Here is a 24909-nt window from a genome sequence, read left to right as displayed (position 1 = left end):
CAAATTGTGGACTTCAGAGTCTGTTTTCTGCAAATGAGGGGGAAATTGCGGATTTCTCTGCGAGGAGTATCGTATTTCGGTCTTATCTCGTGCCTCAGCTGTGGTGGCTCATGACAGATCGCGACTATCTTCAGGCCCATCTATAACATTTTGCTTTGTTTGGTTCACCACCGCGCTTCAATGTAATTATGTGACACTGATGGACAAAACACGACAGCAGCTCATTTCGACGAATGTCATGGTTTCAGAAACTTCATAAGCGCTGTGTCGAAGTATTGGACATTTCCTAGTCAAATGCCAACAGAATGACATCTGTAAAATGAGTAATTAACGGGGTTAGTCTTTCGACATCTATCCTGTGTCCCTTCCCTCAGTTGTGAAAACCTTCGTTGTCATTGAAACTTTTTTTTCTTGAAGACATTCTGTATTTGTCTATTATAACACTATATGTTTCGAGTTTGTTATTGATTTTAGATGTAACAGATATTCCTTTTTCTTTTTTTAGAATTTGACTGTGACCACCAATCCACACTACAACAGCACCACTTACGATTCTGACATCGCCCTGGTGCGATTCACGCCCGACATTCACTACTCTACTCGCATCCAACCCATTTGTCTACCCACCACGGAATCAACGGCAGACAATATCAGACGAGGAAAAAGTGGAATCGTAAGTACTCAAATGCCTGTGGTTGACGAAGAGCCAGTTAAAATTAATCTGTATCAGTTTTGTAGTTGTAATTCACTTTATTGAAGAAAACATTTGGATTCATCTCCTTTCACCTAGTATAATTGTTGTTAAAATATTATATGGATCCCATGTGGTCCGCTTTGGGTTTGGAAGGGTACCAAGTGGTCCTCAGCAGTGAAAATGTTGAGGTCCTAATACACAATGAAGATTAAAGTCGACAAAATTAAACTCTGAGAGGCAGGGATGCCCATCCTCCTCCCCCAAGGTCAATGGCGCAAATCCTCCCCCCCCCCCCCCAAATCTGAACCTTCTTTCCTTTTCTTATTTTTAAGCTCTTTTTTTATTTATTTTTTAAAATATTTATTTTTTAAAAATACTTATTAATTTTTTTAATATTTTTTATTTATTTACTTGATTTTAATTGTTATTATTTTATTAGAAAAGTTCTGTATTTCACCAATGACATACACAAACACACAAACTAGATGAATAAATGAAATAAAATATTAACATAAAATAAAATAAATAATTTAAATTGAAAAGAAATTGATAAATAAATAAATTAAAAAATCCCCACCCCCAAAAATTTCGATGGCGCAACATAATTCCCCCCTCCTGTGGGCACCCCTGCTAGGAGGTTTCAAAAGAGCAATTGATTGCCACCATTTTTTACAAAGCTTGTGGATATTAGATTTTGTTAAATTGTAGACAAGAAAAAAACGACCTTTTATTTCTGGTCCATTATTCTATCAAAAAAGCTGATTTTCTCTCAATTAAAGAGCCTTTTTCTCAGTTCAAAATACTAGCTGGAATCCAGAGACTGAAGAGGAATTCGTTTCTCGTTCCAGATAATACAAAAGTAAATAAGTTAATCAAAGAGATTAAAGAAGTGAAGAAGCAATTGATGTTAAGTTGAAATTGTTTTATAAGTTAAATGAAATTTCATGTTACTTCTCTTAAAGCTACATAATCCTCAAGTACTTTATCATACATATTACGAGAGTTAGAAACTTTTTATGCGACATAGAATGCTTTTAAATTATGTTACAAAAAATTAGAGGGGGGCTATACGCAAAGAAAATAAACATAAACATTAGTTTTTGACGTGAAACGCCATTTCTTTACGACATAATTTTGTTCTTTAAGACAAAATAATCCTAGTATCAAGTTTGATGGTATTCGGACCAGTGAGAACAAAAGATTTCAATGAAAAGCCGTTTCAAAAAACACATGAAATGCCACTACGTATAAAATGATACTTTCAAGATCGAAGCTTTTTGATTGAAGGCAAAAATCAAAACAAATCATCAAGGGGTGTTAAAAAAAATTAAAGTTAATTTATACTTCTAAATTTTAAATAATTAATTGAAAACTATGTGGTATTGTTAAGCTTATTTATTTTACAAACTAAAAAAAAAAAGTTAAATGCAACCATTTTTCCAATTAGCTTAAAAGTTAGTAGGATGTATAATAATTATCTCCATGATCGGCGACTTCTTGTTTAAATGTCTCCCAAAATGTTTTAAAGCTTCGCAAAATCCTAAAGGAAACCTAGTTTGATAGTTCAGATCGTAGGCTATCTTTGAAATCTCATTTTTCTTTCTTGTTGTGAGCGGATTTTTTTTTTTTTTTTTTTTTTTTTTTTTTTAGTGATGAAGAGACTCTATTGTAGCCCTAAAATAGCTTTATGTTGTATTTTTTTGAAATTTTGTGCTTTATTTAGGTTGGATTTTTTTCACTTTATTCATATTTTAGCACAAAGCTTTTTTGATTATTTTTCATGAAGCATCAAGATGTTTGTTATCAAAAGAAGTAACTAAAACTACTTCATAATCGAGTTAAAAAGTATAACGAGTTGAAACACATAAGAGTGTTTCGTTTTTTCTGGTCAAGACTATTTTTCTGTCTCTTTTCTAACCATATATGCATGAATAATAATATTAATCTTTCAGGTGGCCGGCTGGGGAACAAATGAAAAGAACTTGCCCTCAGATGCCCTTTATATGGCCTTTTTACCCGTCCTTCCCGGGGACCACTGCGCCAAAGCTTACCAAAAACAGGGGAAATATTTTCCCATCACGTCTAACATGTACTGTTCAGGGTTCGAGAAAGGAGGGACAAGTATTTGCATGGGAGACAGTGGCTCGCCCATGGTGTTCTACGATAGTTTCTCTGAAAAGTACACTTTAGAAGGACTCGTCAGTTTTGGTGTCAGAGATGAATGCAGTGAGCCGGAAAGGTACACAGTCATCATCAAAGTGCTGCCTTACTTGCCGTGGGTCATTCGTACTAAACTGATTTCATAATAAATTGCCGCATAGTTTTTGGTCAAATGTTCCAAAATGTAAGAATAAATCGAAGATTTACTCACAAAGACCTTCTCTGGATGCTTCAGGCATCAGTTAACTCCAAACAACTGGCAACAAGCATTTGTTTTTATCAATGAAACTTAGTTCAATTTCACACTTAGTACAACAAAATGTTTCGATGCGTCTGAATGGGATACTGGTAATTATTTAAGCTAAAGCCCCAGATAATAGCTTAATTTGCGACATGTCCGCCATCTTGGGGCCACATGCCGCTTTCTTCCTATGCCAGGTATAATGAAGTAGCTGGTTTTGCTTCTTGATTGTGGTGCTTCTTAGTTGTGGATTAGTATGGAGTTAATAAGAAACTACAATCAAGAAGCAAAACACGCTACTTCCTATATTACACATAGGAAGAAAGCATCGTTTAGCCCCAAGATGGCGGACGTGTCGCTACTTAATTCTGCGATTTGGGCTTTAATTTAAACCACGTTTTAACCTTGATTCATTACATCCATTTTCAAGATAGGCCTGTTCTGTGAGAGTTAATCCTCGATTTATCCATCCATTCAGGGCTTTTACGCTCGTATTCACACATCTTTTCGACTTTCAGTCAACATTTGAACCGATTCTGGGGACTTCTTATTGGTTGGAGAAGACTTCGTCTGGAAGTCTGACTTTTTCCACCGATGATGGAATCAACTTGTGAATACGGACATTAGGTGGACTCGTGCACTGATATAAGTGTGACAGAAGAATTTAAATTGATTTTAAACCTGAGTTGTCTGATCTTGGACAAATTTACTTGGTTTTAATGGTTTGAATAATCCTCTTTCGGCCAAAATACATCGTCATTTATTACAAAAGAAAATCATCTGCATTACTGTTATAAATACAATGGACATTGAGAGATTCATCTTGGATCATTGACAATAGTTGATTTTCCAAAAGTCTGTTTTGCCGAAAAGAATTTCACATCAAAGCTTTTGAATGAGGCAAAAGCTGTTCTTAGGCATTAAGGTGCTGTGTGCATGACTTCTATAAAAAAAAATCTTACTAATACAGTAAAATCAATTCCTTACTCGAGTAACGGAATTTATTCGACGGAACATTCTTCGGTGAATTGAAAATTCCGAACAAAAACAGTACTTAAAAACGACTGTCAAGAGACGATAGAGACTTGAACTCTGGATTTAAACATAAGAACCTTTTATTATTACATGAGATATTTTTACAAGTTTTTTACTCTTATCAAATAACTAACTTTGTTCAATAAATGTCACACGTCAGAAAATACATGTTAAATTTTGAAAGACATAATATAGTGAACTTGAATCTTTCTTGTGTTAATATTGGGAAATTCACTGCAATTTTGTTTAATTTCAAACATAAATACACAGCAAAAAATTCGCTCAATAAAACATTACTTTACTTTTAGGTTTTAATTTAACTACCTTTTAAAACAGAATTATTTAATGGTAAAGTTACTGATAGAAGAACCGAAGTGATAAACATACACGAATAATTTGGACACTGCAGTTGGAATGGCTGTCTCGAGGACCTAAACAGGATAATGTTACTTACTAAGAAAATTACATTTAAGGAAACCAAAGTCAGTCAAATGGGGTTCTGATGAAAAGTAGTTAAATTTAAAAAAAAACTGTTTTAAGCTATTAAAACAAATTAATAAGAAAATAGTATTAATATGTTTAATATCTTACATTGAAATCAGGCTTAGAACCAATTTCTTCATTTTGCTAAGTCGAACGACTTAGCAAAATGAATGAAACTTAATTTTTTGAAAATGATTTCAAGTTGGCACTGTGCATCGTGCATCTATGCATTTTACGAAGAGAACATTTTATCCTTTAAATAGAGTAATGAAAATTGTTACTCTCTTTCGTTAATTTTAGTTGAACCAATAACATGTGATTTCGAAAACTGATATTGATACACGCAGTGGCTTTTTTCCGCTTATGCATCGAAAGGAATTAAAAATCTTTTCTCCACTTTTCCTCGTAGTCAAATAAAAGTTCAGAAAATCACCATTCAGGTGACTAAAATTAGGTGATTCCAGTATGAATCTTTCCTCTCTTACACTCAAAATTGAAAATAACTATCCCATTTTATTAATGTAAATTAATTCCTGTTCTGAGCATCCTCATAATAATAGTGTTTTAATGAGGCATGTGAGCTGGATAAGAGGCTATTTGTTTATCTCAAGGGACCACTGGCGTTGAGAAGGTAATAGGAGGCAATTTAGACAACTTTTGTAAAAGAAATTAGCTAATAAAGCATACACAAATAAAAACCGAAACAGCAAAAATAGCGACCCGAAATTATTTGTCATCCAACGATACTGTTGAAATTAGCAGCTAGGTCAAATGAACTTGGAACTTCATTCAAAAAAACCCGAAAGTAGTAAATGTAAAATGTTAAAACGAATCTGCAGAGAGATTTTTTTTAAATTAAATAAAAGATGTAACGATGTAACATTTTCAATATTTTGTTTAGAATGCGTAGTTAGTCACCCTAAATATCATAAGGTTTTTACAGAAAAATACTTTCTTTGACACCAAAAGACAGTTTTAAAACTAAAGTTTGAAAAGTCTCATTTAGTATTTTCCGTTGTATTGACTGTTTTGTAACTTCAGAAATCTTTTGTGTTCGTTGAAATATGTTTTAAAAAACCATTTTTAATTGAAATTGATTTTAATAATGGTGCAGTGTAAATAATATTTATTTTGTAAAGCAAATGTACAATTGATTTTCAATAAATTGTATGTTATCTGTGACTGAATTATTATCATATTATATTTGCAACTATAGCATTTAACCTCTTTTATCCTTTGCCTTAAATTTCAAACGTCGCTTACAAAATTCAATCCGACATTTCTACGGCATAACATTTAACGACTTCATTGACTACTGTGGAAATGTAATACGTTTTCATAATAAAGTAAGAAAGTTTGATTGTACAAGGTTGAATAGTAGAGCAAGAGCCCATGAGTACCAGACCGACGTCATAGTATAAAGGCTCAAAATTTTTCTGGATGAACACCATTGAGAAGAGATAAAATGGAGAGAGCCGGGACTTTTATTCATGAAACCCAGGCCCTGTAAGATGCCATTGTCAAATGTTGTTTTGTTTCAGACAGTGTGAAGATTTATACCAAATAAAAGTAAGTTCTTTTTTTATAGTTCAAAAAAAAAAAAAAAACTCTCACTTCCGGAATTCTTTGTTTTTACAAAATCTTGAGGGTTTCTTTTAGTTTTTAACTTTATTTTTACTGTATGTAAATAAATTTTACAAAAATAGTACGGTTATTTTATTCTAAAAGTTAATTCTTATCGATGACACGAACTATTTAGACATATTCTATAAACGTGCCTCCTTTAGGTACTGAATTTCTGAAAATAAGTTGAATCTAGCATTTTATAAAAATATGTTATTTTATGTAAAATATAGTAGGTATTTTGAAAGCATGTCTGGATAGCAAATTAATGTATGGTATTTTTGTATTATTTATGTTTGGGATGTTCTGTTGACACATTTCTACCTGTCATACATCGAAATTTGAGTAACTAAGCGGTTTTTTTTTTTTTTGGCTAAAATAGTTATTGATTTTGGGGATGTTTTCCGCTTTAAACATCGCAATTTGAATCGCTTTGCTCTTTTTTAGCAGAGTATGAGAAAAGATTTTGTTCGATGAAATGCATGTTGGAAAATAGCTTTTATTTCTATTGGTACATATTGCATTGGTGAACTGTTGTAGTAATTTGTTAATTTAAGTATTTTAAATACTTTCTAGTCATTGTTCTTTGCGTACAAAAGCTTTCTAGTTTCTGGTATTTTTGAAGCGTATTTTCGCGATGTTTTTTGTTGTGGTTTTATGCTGTTTATATATATATATATATATTGTGTTCTGAAGTGCTTTCATGTTTTTTTATCTGAATTTTTCCTGTTGTCGCTAAAAAAAGCATCGCTAAGAACGATGTATGACATATGTCGTCATACATCGTTTTCTTGGCGACGCTTTCTTGGCGCCAACAGGAAAAAGTCGCCAAGGGTGGGATACATGACATTAGTGTTTTTTTTTTTTTTTTTTTTGGTGAATTTATCAGTAAACTGCATTCCAAAAATAACATTAATTTTAGAATGTAGTGCTTTGACGTCTGATAGATGTCGGTCTTAGTCTTTGAACTTTCATTTTTTGTCGTTTCTATGAAAGTCGTATTAGATACAGCCGTGGTTTTTGTTGACTGCCTATGAAATTTCATTAATATTTACAGCATATAGTTTTACCGATGAAGGAAAATTCCTATCCTCTTTAGATTCGCACTTATAGCGAAACAGTCAAATATGTGACTCGGAATCAGCTGCGTACTTGGACCAGTTATCAGAATTTCTCTTGACCCTCCTGCCTCTCCAGTCGATTTTCATGCCTCTGTGATGATTTTGTGGTGATTCTATCTATATTAATATTACAAAGCTAGCCAACCGCATTGGTCAGAGGAGTCTGACTGCGGTGAGGAAGTTCCGGGTTCGAATCCTGGCTCGGGCATGGATCTACTTTCATTCCCCTGTCCATGTCCTTTCTTTGTGTTAATGTGTTGTACTGCTTTGAATGGTTGCTTACCCTATAAACGGGCTGTTATTGCATGTGTGGAAGTTGTACTTCATACCAAATTACGGTACATGAAATACACCGCCAGCTCAGTCATTCCATCCGAGGACTGCAGTTTCGTGCTTATTAGCACTCATCAGCCCGGCATAGGAAGTGAGGAGGTGGAAAACCTCTTAAGGAAGCCTAGAGTGCCATACAAACTGGTAGCTAATATAGAATTAGCACAGACCAGACGAGTGACCGAAGCAATGGTTCGGTTCAACTCGAAGATTGAAGGCAAGGCATGGTATTTTCAGTCACTTACCACCTTATAGCCAGGGCTAAGGCAGAAATACATGAAATATACCTTATTAAAATTACGGTACAGTAACTTACTGAACTACTGACTGACCATCTATTACATGGAAAGGCTAATATCCGGTTTATAGGCGGAAATAGACGTATCTATTAGTTAATAGGGGTGTAAGTTGGTTTGTTCCAGATATGCACTTTTGCCTCTCTATTATTTAGCCTAAGTTTTGTAAAAATCAAAATTTGCTTACAGCAGCATATTTTAAATCTAAAGTCTATTCGATCCATATTCTCACGGCAAAAATTAATTGATTTGTTTATTCACAAGGAAATTTTGAGCTTACCATTTTGCTTTTACGTTCCTGAACGAAAAGAAAATATTTAATTTTCTTCTTGTTGTTTCCATGGTAACTATTTTTGTTTCCCCTATTTTAGTTTTGAGAATGCAATAAATGAATAAGGCACTAGTGACATTATAAAACGCGTGCATCAAAATCCCATCGTTATTTTCCCTTCTCCCCTGCTAGATTCATTCAGATGGAATCGTCTTTACGTGGCAGATTGCCAAATTACATACAATCCGTGGTCAAACAGTACTATAGTAACTTACTGAAAATTACGGTACAGTTAGAAATGAGAAGCAGTACACCCCAAATTGCCAGCCTAGCTGGCACAAGACAACAGCAACAACATTACAAGGCTAGAATTTCGATAGAATTCACTTTTCTCTTAGTTTAGATTTAGCTATTGCATTAGCAACTGCAATAGCTATTGAATTACCTATTGCATTACCATCTTCGAGAGCAAAAATATAGTTGTCAAAGTTTAGATTTATGGCTTGTTTGACTAACTTAGCCTTCAAACTTTTTATAACCTTTTACATTGTAACACAATCACATAATAGGGTTGCTTCTTTCAGTCAAAGGTATTACTTTTAATAATTGAAATGGATAGAATGAGCAAAAAAAATAACATGGGTCCAGAAAATACTTTCATTTTCCTAGCAGTTTTTTTTTAGTTAATTTTTTAAAATGTCCGATTTTTCAAACAAGGCGTGGTCTTTATGACGTCACAAATGATGCACTTTGCCGCATCTTTTTACTACGTTTCCACGTTATAATAATCAAGCAGCGAATTAAAATTGCACTCTACGCTTGTTATCAACCATATCGTTGCCAATACACGAGAGTAAAGATGCGAATTAAATATTTGGCTCTGTGAGTGGCAGCACAGAATGACATTTCATCACTTGTGATATCATCGCCAAGAATAAAAACAATGAAAGCTCACCGATTTAAGTATTTTTTTAAAATATTAAACTTAAACAAATTATTTAAAAAATGATCAGGTCCTATTTTTTTAAGCATGCTCTTACAGAAAAAAAAAATACTTTTGAACTCTTGGAAACGACCCCATTGGCAAACCGAGGAAAACTTGCGCAAAAAAAAAAACTAATCGTTGTGCAAGAATGGGTAAAAATAGTGCGTTTAATTTTTCTGCCATTTTTACCGTGGCAGATATTATTTGTAAGATATGAATCACTTTACATCCGATATTCTTCCTGAAGGGAACCGGTTCTCTCACTCGCAATCGTGACGTGATTTCCTAAATGCAAAATCAATCATAGCTGTACCTATGATGAGCAAGACAGGACAGGACTCGCCTCCAGTTGGCATGAAGAAGATTTAGCTCTTGAACGTTGACATCCTGTCTAGGATGAAGACAACAACAATCTTTGCTTGGATACTTGTAGCTTCGAACATAGACGCCATTTTTTCTCAAGGTAAGTCAAATGATCTGGCGAATCAGAATGAGACCGGGCGCCCTGGAGGGAAATGAGTATGCAAAATATGAGGACCGAATTCTGCCAGTGTGCTTTGCTTGTAGTTAAAAAAAAAGCTCAAAGATTAACAATATCTTCTCGTATCTTGCCGGTCGCATGTCTGACCCATTCCTTTTTCAATTGCTTCTTGTCTCTTCTTCGTAAGAAAAATCGATGGATTGCAAACTAAAAAGTTATTTTAATGATTATTTCAGTCCTAATTTATAGTTAATTGTTTGTTTGAAGTGGTGGTGGGTTGTTTTAATAAAATAATAATAATGATGTTTAAAAGCAATTTTAATCATTTAATAAAAATTATATGAAATATAACTCATAAATTATTATGATAATCATCCTTATATAAATAATTGCTGATGATCGAGTAACCCGCTTGTTTCAACAAAGAAACTCGCGCCACGGCATGATAATTTTATGACATGTTTTGGTAATGTTTAACATGAAGGAAAGGCTTTGTTGTGATAAGGCTGAACTCTATCCGGCAACTTAACAGTTTTACTAGTAAGACTGTGTCGTTTCAGGGGAATGAAGGAACGAAAACACTTCTACTGGAGTTTAGGGTTAATCCACAGGTGTTAGGGTTAAAATTTCAACTATCAAAATATCATCAAACAGGCAATGGCTTCGTTCAAATGTAGAAGAGTAAAGCAATTTTCATCCGTCATACCTTGACGGAATCTGTTGTCTTTACCAAAAGCTAATGAGAAGCATCTGTTCTAATATGTTCACGTCATCAATTGAATCGGTCATTTTGAAAAAAGGTCAACTTCACTTTTTCAAAATTTTCAGGGGAAAGAAAAAACTTATATTCACCTTATTTTTTAAATTTCATTTAATTTTTCTTTTTTTTTTTCTTTTAAGGTGTGATGAAACTTATCTGAAATTGACACGATCCCAAAATTTTGCTGTAATAATTGGCTAAAAACATGTTTTTTTTTTTTTTAAACGGGAGATGAGACCAGTATCAAAATGAACATAGGTTTTTCAAAATAAATGTCACTGCAAAATATTTAGAATTGTTTATTCTTGCAAAATATTGAATTTTATTGTGAAAACTGAAAAGAGGAATTTAGATAACGAAAAAAAATTCTTTAGCTGCTTCTTCAGTTGATATAGTTGGCCAATCGTAAATTTCCCGTTAGAAATTTTTATGAGCACCTGGTATATATTGATGTAATTTTTTTAATCCATTTTTTTTTCATTTATTTTAATTTTGTTCTGATAAGCGGGATTGTTTGCTGGGTCTGGAATAAAAAGCTTTGACTTTTCGATGTTTTTAATATGCAAAACATTTCTTCTACTAAGCTATCAATGAATGGTTTAGCCCTTGCAACACCCGGTTCAAGATTTGTGAACACAAACTCGTAAAAGTTGTTTGCAGCGAAAACAAACTTTTTGCTTCTTGGAAACCCCTTTCCCGTAACTTCTAATCGAAATGACTTTCTTTTTAAAATAATCTGGCCACCAATTTTTAAAATCTGCTACGTCCTGATGTGTCACATGCTTTACATTGAACTTTTTAGAATTAGAGGATGATACGATGAAATCTTCGAACTGTTGAGGTATATAAATCCGGTCTTCGTGGCGAATTTTCCTTTTAACCGTTGCAAAGTCACGGTCACAATCATTAAACAAGCACGCGTAACTCAAAAAACGTCCCATTGCTCCACCCCCCTTGGAGGAATTCGCGCCAAAAACCAATGGGCACAAGTTCACATAGGGGCACATATGTATACCGAATTTCGTTCGATTTCATGCGGTAGTTTTTGCTGTAGAGCAGCCACAAAAAACTGGTCACACACAGACGTGACACACACACATACACACACACACACACAGACAGACAGACATTTTCCAAAAATAGTCGAAATGGACTCAGCACACCTCAAAACGTTCGAATTCGTCAAAATTCGAAATTCGAAAATTTGCACGAATCCAATACTTTCTTCTATATATTAGATATAGAAGAAAGTAAAAAGTGACCTCGTTGAGGGAAATAAATTGAAACTTGTTCAAATCTTTTAGTTATTGCAAACGAAAGTAAAAATCGTAACACTGTATTATTACGATTGTAGCCTGGACAACCATCACAGAAGAGATGAAGCTGTTTAACATCATTTGGAATGTTTTTTTTAATGGGAGGGGGGGGTAACATCATTTGGAATGATTTTTTTAATGTATATGTTACCGTTAAAGTACTACATAAAATAAATGCAGATATTTTATAAAATACCTAGTTATTCCATGAAATAACTGATCGTGTCCGTCAAAGTGTGTAACATGTTATTAATTTGACACTTTAACTATAGTTATTCTATGAAATAACTAGGTATTCTATAAATTAACTAATGAGAGACAGTTAAAGTGTAAAATAAACAATTTTTCTAAAATGAAATAACTATATATATATAAGTATTCTATAAATCAACTAATGATAGACAATTAAAATGACAAGAAGCAATTTATCTCATTTATGCAGCGTATAAATGGTAATTATGGAAGCGTACCATAAAATCATTTGTTACAACAAGGATTACTAAAATGACAGTTTGAATTACAAAGAATATTATTTCTAAAACAAGAACTTTTTTTGTTGACACACTGGGTTTTACGTGAATATTTTTTAAATCCCTGACCAGTACCTAAATTTTGAGCTGTAGCAACCGACCGGATATAGATTATTTAACACTTTAACGGGCTTCTGATCGTTATTCTATGAAATAACTAGTTAAACAATGAAATACAAGAGAGTTTTACACTTTAACGAACCCGATCAGTTATTCCATGAAATAACTAGGTATTCTATAAAATAACGGATTTCCTACTTTAACGGTAACATATATAATCGTTTAAAAAAGAGCATTCTTCATTAGGGCCTTTGTGGCATTCTCCTTTTTGATAAGAATAAAATGTAGCTTTTTCGGTAGTGAAATTATGTATACAAAATTAAAGTTGACGGTAACCACATCATTGACATCGGAAACCACAATAAATGGAAAAACGCGAAGTTCATTATGAAAAAGGGTCATCTCCCAAAGATGACTCTTTTTCAAAATGAACGCTGGTGGGGGTCTTACACCAAACTACCTCAGAAGAACATATTTGAGCCGTTTTCCCCGTGGAACCGATGTGCTAAAGGGGTGGGAAACAGCCATAAAGTGAGTTTCGAAAAAAAATGGAGTTGACCCCCTTTTACAAAATGACCGATTCAGTTATGCTCATTCCATCACTCATGTCCAATCAACCAGTCACCTCTTCATTAAATACTAGTGGCACCCGCACGGCATTGCCCGTTTAAGAATACTAAGTCATTTGATTCGCCTGTATATTTATAAGCAACTTCTGTTATGCGTTCAGTAACATTGCTTTTCATGATCTCTACATATCTTTGGCAGATTTGAAAGTTTTCCTTCTACGAATACCAGTTGATTATTCTCTATTTCATCAACAATTCTACTTTTGCGATGAAAAATACAAAATAAAATAAAATTATGATAGCATACACTCATGTACGCTTTTCACTGAATTTGAGGCATCATTTCGGCTCTAAATATCTAGAGATGTCTTTAAGTCGTCTTCAAATGCTCACCATTCCCGACGTCATTTCCGTCCCATTTCTCCGCGATTTTACTACCAATGAAAGTAAAATTTTTACCTTCATCAGGCCAAGATTATATATAACTTTTAGATTTGTAAATTTCAAAAATGTTTGTTTTACGTATGGAATTTAAATTCATTTAAACGGCCCGGTTGTGAGGAATTTTATATTTGATATTAATACAATCAATGAATCTTTACTAATAATAAAGCAGAAAGTCTCTCTGTCCGGAGAATGTCTGTAGGATGTCTGTAGGATATCTGTAGGATGTCTGTGACGCGCATAGCGCCTAAACCGTTCGGCCGATTTTCATGAAATTTGGCACAAAGTTAGTATGTAGCATGGGGATGTGCACCTCGAAGCGATTTTTCGAAAATTCGATGTGGTTTTTTTTATTCAAATTTTAAGAAAAAAAAACTATCATAAATTACGAAATTATCATAACGTGGAATCGTACCATGGGCGCAAGCCAATGGGTGAGATACGAAATTATCATAACGTGGAACTGTAACGTCGGTACAAGCCAATTGTCGAGAAAATTCACCATACATTATTTGTAAATATATACAAGCGAACCAAAAGACCTTTAATTTTTCTATAACGGGCGAAGCCGTGCGGGTGCCACTAGTAATAAATAAATCACGCAATCGTAAACTATACAAACTTTAAACGAAGGACAAAGCTTCGTCCTTAACGAAGGACAACATTTCAACAACAAACGAAGGACAACATTTCTTCCAGGACTTACTTTAAAAATTAAAATGTTTTTATTATTTGAAAAGAAATATCAGCAGTAATAAAACGATACCACACAGTAACAGAATTTCCAAGTCAAGGTATAATCCGACCATATTTCATTAAATATATGAAAGTAAAAAGAAAGAAAAACAAATTGTTTCTTGCTTAAAAACCCGGCAGAAGTGTTGCAAAAGTTTCCCTTCTTTACTTGCTCAAGAAGCAAAATGATACATTTTCCCGATATTTAACGTTTTAGAAAGAACATTTCAAAGTTTATTAGGCTTACTTTTCTTAATGATTTACTAAACATAATTAAACCAATAGAATTGAGAAAAAAAGAAGACATTTATTTTGCAGCAAGCATATATATTCCAATTCATTCATCTCAACTAATAACAAAGCACAAAGTTTGGATACTTTGAAATAGTGCTAAAGTGAGTTCCTAGCTAGATTTCACTTTATCACTATTAAACAGTGATGGATTCCTGCACTGTCCATAAAAACCTAAAAAAGACGAATTTTGGCTGATTTCAAGAAACTTAACTGTTTGCACGTGAACTACATTCCGTAATGGAATGTAATTAAATTCAAAGACAGATAAAATTAGTGTTAAAAGGAAGTCTTTTAATGGCAACAAAAGGAAATTTTTAATATTTGTATTCACATAAAAAATTGACCATTTTTACCTCTTTTTCGAGCATTCACGTTGCTTATTGTTCTCACTTGACGGTTTTGATGTTCCTATGATTTTATTCCCCCCCCCCCGCCTCCCTCTGCAGCACCACCGTCGATCGGCCCCTCCCGGTGCTGCTCCTCCAGCGAAAACAGTATCCAGGTTGCGTCCATATACTACATACGCGCGCATACACGCATACATAAACACCTACAAACACGCGCATACATACACACACCTACACACAAGCGCATATATACACACACCTTCACACACACATCCCACGCCTACACACACACACATAACCACAACACTCATGCCTGCACACAGACACAAACACACACGCCTACATACACATACTTGTGATTTCGAAAAACATAATTTGAATTCCATATGTCAAAACTCAAATTAATCTTTTTTTTCTGACTTCAAAGCTCAACCTATCTTAATATTATTTTTCCCGCTTTAGGATGATGAGACACGCTTTTTTACTTTCTTCTATATCTAATATATAGAAGAAAGTATTGGATTCGTGCAAATTTTCGAATTTCGAATTTTGACGGATTCGAACGTTTTGAAGTGTGCTGAGTCCATTTCGACTATTTTTGGAAAATGTCTGTCTGTCTGTGTGTATGTGTGTGTATGTGTGTGTGTGTGTGTGTGTGTCACGTCTGTGTGTGACCAGTTTTTTGTGGCCGCTCTACAGCAAAATCTACCGCATGAAATCGAACGAAATTTGGTACGCATATTTGCGCCTATGTGAACTTGTGCCCGTTGGTTTTTGGCGCGAATTCCTCCAAGGGGGGTGGAGCAATGGGACGTTTTTTGAGTTACGCGTGATTGCTATTCCTCAGGAAGTAACTGGCGGAATTGAACAAAATTTGGTCCATATGTTGCCAGTAACAGGAACAGGTGCTGATTCAATTTTGGTGTCAATAATTCAAACGGGGGTCGAGCTATAGAACGTTTTTTGTCGTCAATTGTGACTGATGTATCTCAAGAAATAATGAACGGAATGAAAGAAAAATTTATCGGCAAGTAGCCCTTAGTGGGTATAAGAGCTGATTTTATTTTGGTGTCAACAGCTATAAAGGGGGTAGCGCAATCGCCCGTTCTTTTTTTCCATTGTGAGTGCCCTATCTCAAGAAGTAATGCTACGTTCTGGTTGAAATTTGGAATATATGTAAACAGGCTTTGGTTCAATTTTGGCGCCAATCGCGCCAAGAGGTGTTGATTTATTTTTATTATCATTATTTTTTAGCGAATAAAAATTATTAATGCAACAATAAGAAAGATAAATCGTAATAGATTATCGTCTGCGTATTTCTCGTGATTTTAATTGTATGGAAATGATCGGAAATATTATCTCAATGATTTAAAATTTTTAACTGTTACCATCTTATGTTTGTTAACAAATAAAATATTTGTAACTAATTCAAGCAAGGCTTTTAAAATAACTTTCAATTTTCGCTCTTTGCTTTGCTTTTGCAATAATTCAAACATTGGGATGGTCGTCAAGTTTTTGCATGTGTCATTTTGTGTTTGTTGGGAATATTGCTTCCCCGTCAAGCATGGGGAGGGATCAGAAAAAAAAAGAAAAATATGGAAGAAAGTTTCGTAATGGCCACAACATACTAGTTTTTTTTTTTTTTTTTTTTGCTATAAGATGTCGCTTACCGAAAATATCTATTTTAAAGTCCACTATAATGGAAAATCCCTCTAAGAGTTTCAATACAGTAAGGATACAAATCCTTATACCCGTTATGTATCTCAATGACATACCTACTATCAATCGTTTTCTTGATACTTACAAGCGGATGAAATTTATAATATTACTAGTGGAACCCGCCGGCTTTGCCCGTAATAGAAAAATTAAAAGATCTTTTGGTTCGCCTGTATATTTACAAATAGTGTATGGTGAATTTTCTCGCCAATTGGCTTGTACCCATGTTACGGTTCCACGTTATGATAATTTCGTATCACGCCAATTGGCTTGCGCCCATGTTACGGTTCCACGTTATGATAATTTCGTCATTTACTCGTCCATCTTATGATAATTTTGTTCTTAAAATTGGAATAGAAAAAGAAACGCATCGAATTTTCGAAAAAACGCTTCGAGGTGCACACCCCCATGCTACAAACTAACTTGGTGCCAAATTTCATGAAAATCGGCCGAACGGTCTAGGCGCTTTGCGCGTCACAGAGATCCAGACATCCTCCGAACAGAGAGACTTTCAGCTTTATTATTAGTAAAAAAGAGTATCACTCCAATTAGAACTCAAATCATTCAGTAGTTTATTCTTTTGAAGCAAAATGTTTTGTCTGCTTCATCCACTAATATTTATTTATTTTTCATTTATTTTATCTTATTTTTTCAGTGACTTGCCCCGATCCAGGAAATGTGCTTAATGCATATCGAGTGAATATAAATAGTCCGTCCGGACAATCTCCAGTGTATCTTCCCGGACATACTGTCCTTTACGGTTGCAAGTCCGGCTACGTCCTGGAGGGAAACACCTACATCTCATGTCTACCTTCCGGAAGCTGGTCGAGCAAAAACCCGGTCTGTTATTCGACTGCGACCACAACAAGTAATGGTTCACTCTTTCTTGAAAATTATTTTACTATTATATTTGTTTATTACTAGTAGTACCCGCACGGCTTTGCCCGTAGTGGAAATTTAAAAGGTCTCTTGGTTCGCCTGTATACAAAATGTTCCGTTTTAAATTGCAAGACCTTTATTTTCGCAACCGTTGGTCCTAGGTGTATACTTCCAATTGCGAAAATGTTCAAAATCAGATGCAGGGTTAAGATATTGAAAGTTTAAATTAAAAATAAAAATGAGTCAAAAATGCAAAATTTAACTTTTTATACGGGCTTCAGAACCCTTACTTATATTTAGGGAAATTTTCTCCAATGAAAAATCATTCTAACAGAAAGAGTTTGACATTAGTACGAATAATATTAACCGAGCTATGAAACGCAGCGTTTTGTGACTTACACCACTTTACACTCGCCATCAATAATATCTTTTGGGGGGAAATATAGCAGTTAACAATTATTTAAAATTATATGTGTGCATATAGTGTGATTTTTCAAATTGTTCGAGGTTTTGTAGTGTGCTTTTGCGTATCAAGGCATAACATTTGCATTTTTTTGGAATAGCAATGAAAAATATAAATACTTATTTAATTTACTTCTACAAACTCACATTCCTCTGAAAGGGCGAAAAGTTCCAATCTCATCTTCTGTCTAGTCCCTTAAAACTTTGAACTAGAATATCTCCTTCAGCTTTGGTTGCGCAAACGTCAAGTTTTTTGTGCTGGTAATATTTTTCAATGGAGATTATTTCTTTAAACGACCTAGAGCCCGTATAAAAAGTTAAATTTTGTATTTTTGACTCATTTTTATTTTTACTTCAAACTTTCAATACCTTAACTCCTCATCTGATTTTGAACATTTTTGTAATTGGAAGTATACATCTAGGACCAACGGTTGCGAAAATAGACGTATTTCCAGGTTAAAACGGAACACCCTGTATTTAGAAATAATGTATGGTGAATTTCTCGCCAGTTGGCTTGCCCATGTTACGGTTCCACGTTATGATAACTTGGTAATTTACTCGTCCATCTTATGACAATTTTGCTCGGGAAAATGTTTCTTAGAATTATAATAGAAAAAGAACAAAATCGAATTTTCAAAAAATCGCTTCGAGGTGCGCATCCCCTTGCTACAAACTAATTTTTTGTCAAATTTCATGAAAATCGGCCGAACGGTCTAGGCGCTATGCGCGTCACAGAGATCCTGTTAGAGAGCGATCCAGACAGAGATCCTGACATCCAGACTTTCAGCTTTATTATTAGTAAAGATAAAGATTAAATAGACGATTTCTATTTGCGATTTTTTCTCATCATACAAAGCGTCCAAAGGAAATGTATAGTATGGCCACCAATGAAATGGAATCGCCAAACGTCCAGTGAAGATGAGTCTATTCGAATGAGGGGGAAAGTAAAAATTTGATGTGCGCGTGTTAAGTTAATTTTAATTTGACTCTGCTTAATTTAGAGGCTAACATACATCTGCAAAAGTTTTCCTCCCTGAAAACTAATAAATGTGTCCTTTTCTGGCTGTAAACTGGACGTTTGCATTTGCATGGTGATCAGACTGTATACGATCATTGAAAAAATATAGCACTGACTTTTATTAAAAAACAAAATAATGTTAGCAAATATAAGAAGCAAGCCCCATAACAGGCATTCAAATTGATGACTATTGTGACCGCCCAAGCTCAACTGTCAGTGCTGACCCGAGAATCCAATTTTTTCCTAACAATCTTCTCAACGGGTTGGATTTTCTTTCAGTGAGAGTATTTCTAGAAAAATGTTCACAGCACGAAATCAGCTACGGTCAAGGGATTCGGGGGCTCCAACCGAAAATTTTACGAAATCGAAATTTGAAAAAGGCAATTTTAGACTATCTTTGGTAACTTTGGGGAGTCCGGTGATTCTCCTCCGGAAATGTGTTGATAATGAAGTCTTAAAATACAATTGTATTTAAGCTGTGAAAAGGAGAGGGAGGAGAGGTTACCCACAAGAAATTATCTGAAATTGAAGCAACAAAGACACCATTGTAATGTATGCTTGGCTCAGTTTACGGATAAGGAGCAACAAAGCTAGAAAATTTCTTCCCGATATTTTTCGAACGTTAAGTACAAAAAACGCAGTTTTCAGCTCTCTTTCATTTTATCAAAGTAGTAATGACGCCTTTTAGATCCAGGTTTTCGCACCACGCTTGAATTTTCCACCCTTTCAGAAAATACCATTCAGGGTAAGGGAGCCGGCCGCTCCTCCCCCCCCCCCCGCCCCTCCCTTACATCCGGCTCATTCACCGCCCCTTAGCTGGTGTATGAAATCAAAAAACTATGATTCTCAGAATAGTATAATTTCAAGAGGTTATTCAGCCAGTTTAAAGTTATTTTTTTCTAAGTTAATTATATTTCCTAAACCCTAACATAATGTTTTTACCAGAAGGAACTTAGTATTGAATTACTGTATATATTGAAAAAGTGTAACTTTTCAGTCACACGCCTTTTACAGTAAAAATTTTAAGGAACAATTCATTTAACAATGCTTTTTAATTTCATCAAAAATATATCTATTTAAACTTGATAACAATATTTTAATAATTTTTATTTTAGCATATTTTTGGCTCACAATGTGTGAATTCTCACCTCCGTGGCATGTCACACACCTGGTGTGACTGTTTATGTTGCTTAGTAACTTGTTTAACTAAAAGTATATACTTCTTTATTTATTATTTCTTTCAAACGTGTCTCAAATACTAATTGTTTAAGTGTATTTAACTTTTTAATATTGTGTTTTAGTTCCTGTTAGTAGGATAAGGAATTATGTCACACAATAAATTCTCACCTCCGCTCCGTTACCCAAAGACAAAATGCCATTTCTTAATAACAGATGGTAGTAATGACACCACATTTGATTTCCCATTATACAAGGAAGTCATTCCCCTTGTTAATTTCCAGCCATAAAGGGTTTTCCACCTCCAGCTCAGGCACTTCCCAATCCGGGCTGATGAGTGCTAATAAGCACGAAACTGCAGTCCTCGGATGGAATAACTGAACTGGCGGTGTATTTCATGCGTAAAAGTGTTGTGAAATTTTTGTTGAAAAGTAAGATTATATATATATATATATATATATATATATATATATATATATATATATATATATATATATATATATATATATATTGTGTTAAAACCAAATACGGTTTTTAAACCATAGTTATTAAATAATTCGGTTTCTCAGAATAATGCAATTTTTCCTTTTGCGGTTGTTAATTGAAAAGGAATAATTAATTTTCATTACGATTCCATTGCTGTCCCATTCCGAAATTTTTATCACGTGTAGATTACATTAATAAGCAAAATATATATATATATATATATATATTTTTTTTCAGATTTGTAAAAAATTTACTTTTTAAAATATTCAAAATCGAATATAAATTTGGGTGACCTTGAAACATGAATTTCACGTAACCTTGCCAAGTGCCATACCTTGTGAAAGTCTATTAAGAGCTTTAAAATGACACCTAGTACGACACTATAGCTCCGATAGAAGCTGAGAAAAATGAATTTTTGTAGCAACCGAAATGTCACTTTTTTCCATTTTTCAAATACTTTGGGGGGTCACACAAAAAACTAATGGTCAAAAAAATTCTAAAAAAAATATTTTTTCTTTCTATTATCACTTGAGTAGACTCAAACCTGTAAATTTTGTAGAAATCGATGATCGGTCAATTTCGGAGTCTCGTTGATTTAACGTGAAATGATCCAGTTATAAATAATCCAGACAGCTGGTTGCCAATGATAGCTTAGCCATGAAAACGAACAAATCAAAATTTAATTAGAGTCTCTTATTTTATTTATTTATTTTATTTTTTTTGGAAATAATAAGCCTAAAGTCAGGGACGATCTTTTTTTTTTTTTTTTAGCGACTCTGACTCCGACTCCTTTATCCTTATATTATTCTGTTTCCAACTCTGCAACCTGTGGTTTGGAATGTTTTGGGTTCCATCGGTCAGCGGTATCGGCTGTGGGCCTGTAGCAATGCATTTTTGAACCCCCTTAGAGACGAAGAGGACTACACATCTTATTGCTTCTTTTTACTTCCTTTTACAAAAAAGGAAATATTGCATTCGAAAAAAAAATTTCACCCGAAAATCGAATGAATGACGAGTTTTTTTTCGACTCGACCACACGTGCATATATACCTAAGAACGTATAGACGCCCTAAATATCCATTTTCACGATTCCCGAGTTAATTACAACGAGTTTCCTCGTGACGGCTGTATGTACGTATATATATGTACGTATGTGTGTATGTGCGTATGTATGTTGCATAACTCAAGAACGGTATGTCCTAGAAAGTTGAAATTTGCTACGTAGACTCCTAGTGGGGGTCTAGTTGTGCACCTTTCCTTTTCGTTGCATTCGGGTGTTTCTAAAGGGGTCTTTTGCACCTTTTTGGGGGGAAATCATTGTTAATTTCGATGCAAACTCAAGTAGTGTAATAATTTGGCAGACACTTGATACATCGCCAGTCTTTTGGTCGCCAACTTGTTTTGCCGCCAACTTGGCGACAAATTTGGTGATTTTTTTTTTTTAATCTGGCCACTGTTGGTGATATTCAGGTAGTTAACTATTGAATCACACTAAAATTGCCAATAATGGGAAAATAACATAAAATTGGTGTAAAAGGCAGTCATGTGATGCTCGTTTCTTTTTTAGCGGAAGCATCACAGGATCAATCGCTCTGCCGTGACCCTGGATACATCAAAAATGGCGATCGCATGTCCACGCACCCCATCACCTCTCGTCAGCACCAGCGGGGATTTCGACTGGGGACGCAAATGACGTACTACTGCGTCGAGGGGTACCAACTGCGAGGAACTGATTCCATATACTGCACTAGTGGAGGAAAATGGACGGCGAAAAGGCCATCGTGCGAATCGACTCCCAAATCGGGTACTCGTTCTTTCTGTGTTTTTTTCATGTGTTAACTTAAAAATTCAACGTAAATTACTGTCTGCCCATCACCAGAAAAGCCTCGGTCGAAATGTCTGCGCTTGTATATTGTTAAAGCAACTTCTGTCTGTCTTTCACGAGAAAAACTCCCGCCGTAAATTCTGAGCCCGTCTACTGTCATAAAAACGGACTTCGTTCATTTTCTGCCAGGGTTAGCAGGAGTTTTTTTTTTTTTTTTTTTTTTTTTTTTTTTGCGCCATTTCGTCAATTGTCTTCTTGCCTTTGTGCAATCGTACACGTTTTTCCAACATTGAGGTTCCCTTGGAAGAATCAGACACTCCTCGTTGCCATAGCAATAGGCAGGCACAGACATTTCGGCGGGGGCTTTTCTCGTGAAGGACAGTGTCTCATTTCTCCAATGGAAGCTTAATGTTGGAAAAACCCGTACGACTGCACAAAGGCAAGAAGAAGAATGGCGAAATGGCGCCAAAAAAAAAAAACCTTTCTGCTAAGAAAATGAACGAAGTCCGTTTCTATGGCAGCAGTTGACGGGCTCAGACTAACGGCGGGGGCTTTTCTCGTGAAGGACAGTGTCTCATTTCTCCAATGGAAGCTTAATGTTGGAAAAACCCGTACGACTGCACAAAGGCAAAAATAAGAATGGCGAAATGGCGCCAAAAAAAAAAAACTTCTGCTAAGAAAATGAACGAAGTCCGTTTCTATGGCAGCAGTAGACGGGCTCAGACTAACGGCGGGAGCTTTTCTCGTGAAGGACAGACAGCTTCTGTGAAAGTATTTTTCGTTATCCCTCGTTCACTTGAACTTTATTGTTTAAGCAGTTTTTCTAATGCATGTTTGTACATTGTTGTTTTTATTTGTGTGCTAATTGGGCTGCTGTTGTGATCAAAACGTCCGCTCATCAACCATTCTTGAGATGCATTTGTTCTGAGCATTGCCACTTGACTGACTGGTAACATTATTAAAACAATTTGTGGTACTAGGGTAACGGCACCAATCACAGACATGCTTAAGACATCGCTCTCAGGTTAACTCAATTTTCTGAGCCTTTTAATGTGTTTAGACTTTTTGAAACTATTTTTCTATCATGAAACTACATCTCGTCTAACGTTTGTCTGCTTCTGGATCCTCTGAACTAGTTAATGTTATTTTTATTTGCTCCATTTCGAAAAAAAGTCCGACCTGTAGTAACAGACACCGAAAATTCTGAACATACCCAGTAATAGATAGGATGACGAAAGGATGAGTAATGGACAAAATTCCCTTTTTCTTTTCAAAATGTGCAAAAGTTCTTCATTTTTAGATCTAAAACCTTATTAAATTCAAATGAACATGAAACAGCGGCATATTTCGTGGTGGCTGTTCATAGCCTTCTACCACTGCCTGGTAAATACCAACTGGATCACAAAATTCACTCTGATAGCACTAGATGGTTGCACTGTATTCATGGTCCACAGCAACATCAGTTTAACAAGCCTAAAATTCTTATTATTTAAATCTAAACTTATGACTATATGTTACTCTGGACCCTTGTCTGTTACTCTGGTGCCGTTACTCTACCTGCTAACCAGTGGCTATGTTAGAACGCCTAAACAACGTCCAACGTTGATCAGGCTTTGGAAAATCCAACTATTAGCCAATGATGGAAAATCTAACTTTGATTAAGCAACGTCTAACGAATTCAACCTGAACCGGTTGATTCAGGATTAGCCGGACGGCTTACTCAAAGGCGGTGCTCGTTTGATGTCCTGTAAAAATCATTTCAAGCAAGACATAGCTGTTCATGAAATGGCAAAAGATGAGTTTGTATTCTTTATGGGTAACGGGTTTGGGTATGAGTAACGGGTACGGGTTTGTATTCTTTATGGGGTGTTACTTATGGGTTTATACGTAATTTGAATCCCAGTGGTGTATAGAAATTTTTTAGGAAAAACTAATTGAAGCGCTCAGGGCAAGATGTGATACGCCACATGATGTGAGTTTTTCAGTTGGCCAATTTCCAACTTGTAAAAAATATTTATAGTATTTTTCAAAGGGACTATAATTCTATATCCTGCAATACTAAAACCGGATATGTTTGTCTCCAAATCACATCATCCATTGTCATTTTTATTTCAATTTTAGTCATGAGAAACAAAAATTTTGATCGAAAAGGCTCTCTTTGTGGCTTGTCACATTTCTACCCCGAGCCCTTCAATTGCATTATAGTTATCGTATGCTTACTTAATAAAGAATAATATTGTATTTTATTTGGTCCACACCATCAATTCTCAGTAACTGTTTCATTTCAGGATGAATAGCTAAAAATAGTTATAAATGTATACTCCCCTGGCTTGCCTTTTTTCTACTGTTTATACAAACACGTTCAACGTTCTTTTTTAAAGAACCTGGCGCAATATTTTTTACCATAACCGTGCACCTAAATAAACATCAAAGCACATTGTAAAAATATTCATGAAAAAAAAAAATTTTTTATACACATAATAATAATGTCACCCTCACCTGGAAAAATTAAAAGACGAATTTTAGCATTAACACTACAAATTTCCAACGTAATACACACTAAAGCAAGCGT

The 24909-nt window shown here is 34.8% G+C and overlaps 2 protein-coding genes across 2 annotated transcripts in view; both read left to right on the top strand.

Annotated features, from left to right (window-relative positions):
• LOC129226246 (limulus clotting factor C-like) overlaps positions 1 to 3000 on the top strand; it is a 28514-nt gene extending 25514 nt beyond the window's left edge. Inside the window, exons 5-6 of the mRNA XM_054860846.1 lie at positions 506 to 673; positions 2647 to 3000. Coding sequence (XP_054716821.1) covers positions 506 to 673; positions 2647 to 3000 — 522 coding nt within the window. The remainder of the gene's footprint in view (positions 1 to 505; positions 674 to 2646) is intronic.
• Positions 3001 to 9609: 6609 nt separating this feature from the next.
• LOC129226245 (P-selectin-like) lies at positions 9610 to 24630 on the top strand. The gene is made up of 4 exons (XM_054860845.1): positions 9610 to 9702; positions 17147 to 17359; positions 22080 to 22316; positions 24626 to 24630. Exons 1-4 carry the CDS (start codon positions 9636 to 9638, stop codon positions 24628 to 24630), a joined length of 522 nt encoding a protein of 173 aa, XP_054716820.1. The 5' UTR covers positions 9610 to 9635.
• Positions 24631 to 24909: the final 279 nt, after the last annotated feature.

Source organism: Uloborus diversus, chromosome 7, assembly GCF_026930045.1.
Source record: "Uloborus diversus isolate 005 chromosome 7, Udiv.v.3.1, whole genome shotgun sequence".
NCBI classification, from domain to species: Eukaryota; Metazoa; Arthropoda; class Arachnida; order Araneae; family Uloboridae; genus Uloborus; species Uloborus diversus.
Note: the sequence above shows the minus strand (reverse complement) of the source record. Positions and strands in the feature narration are given on the sequence as shown.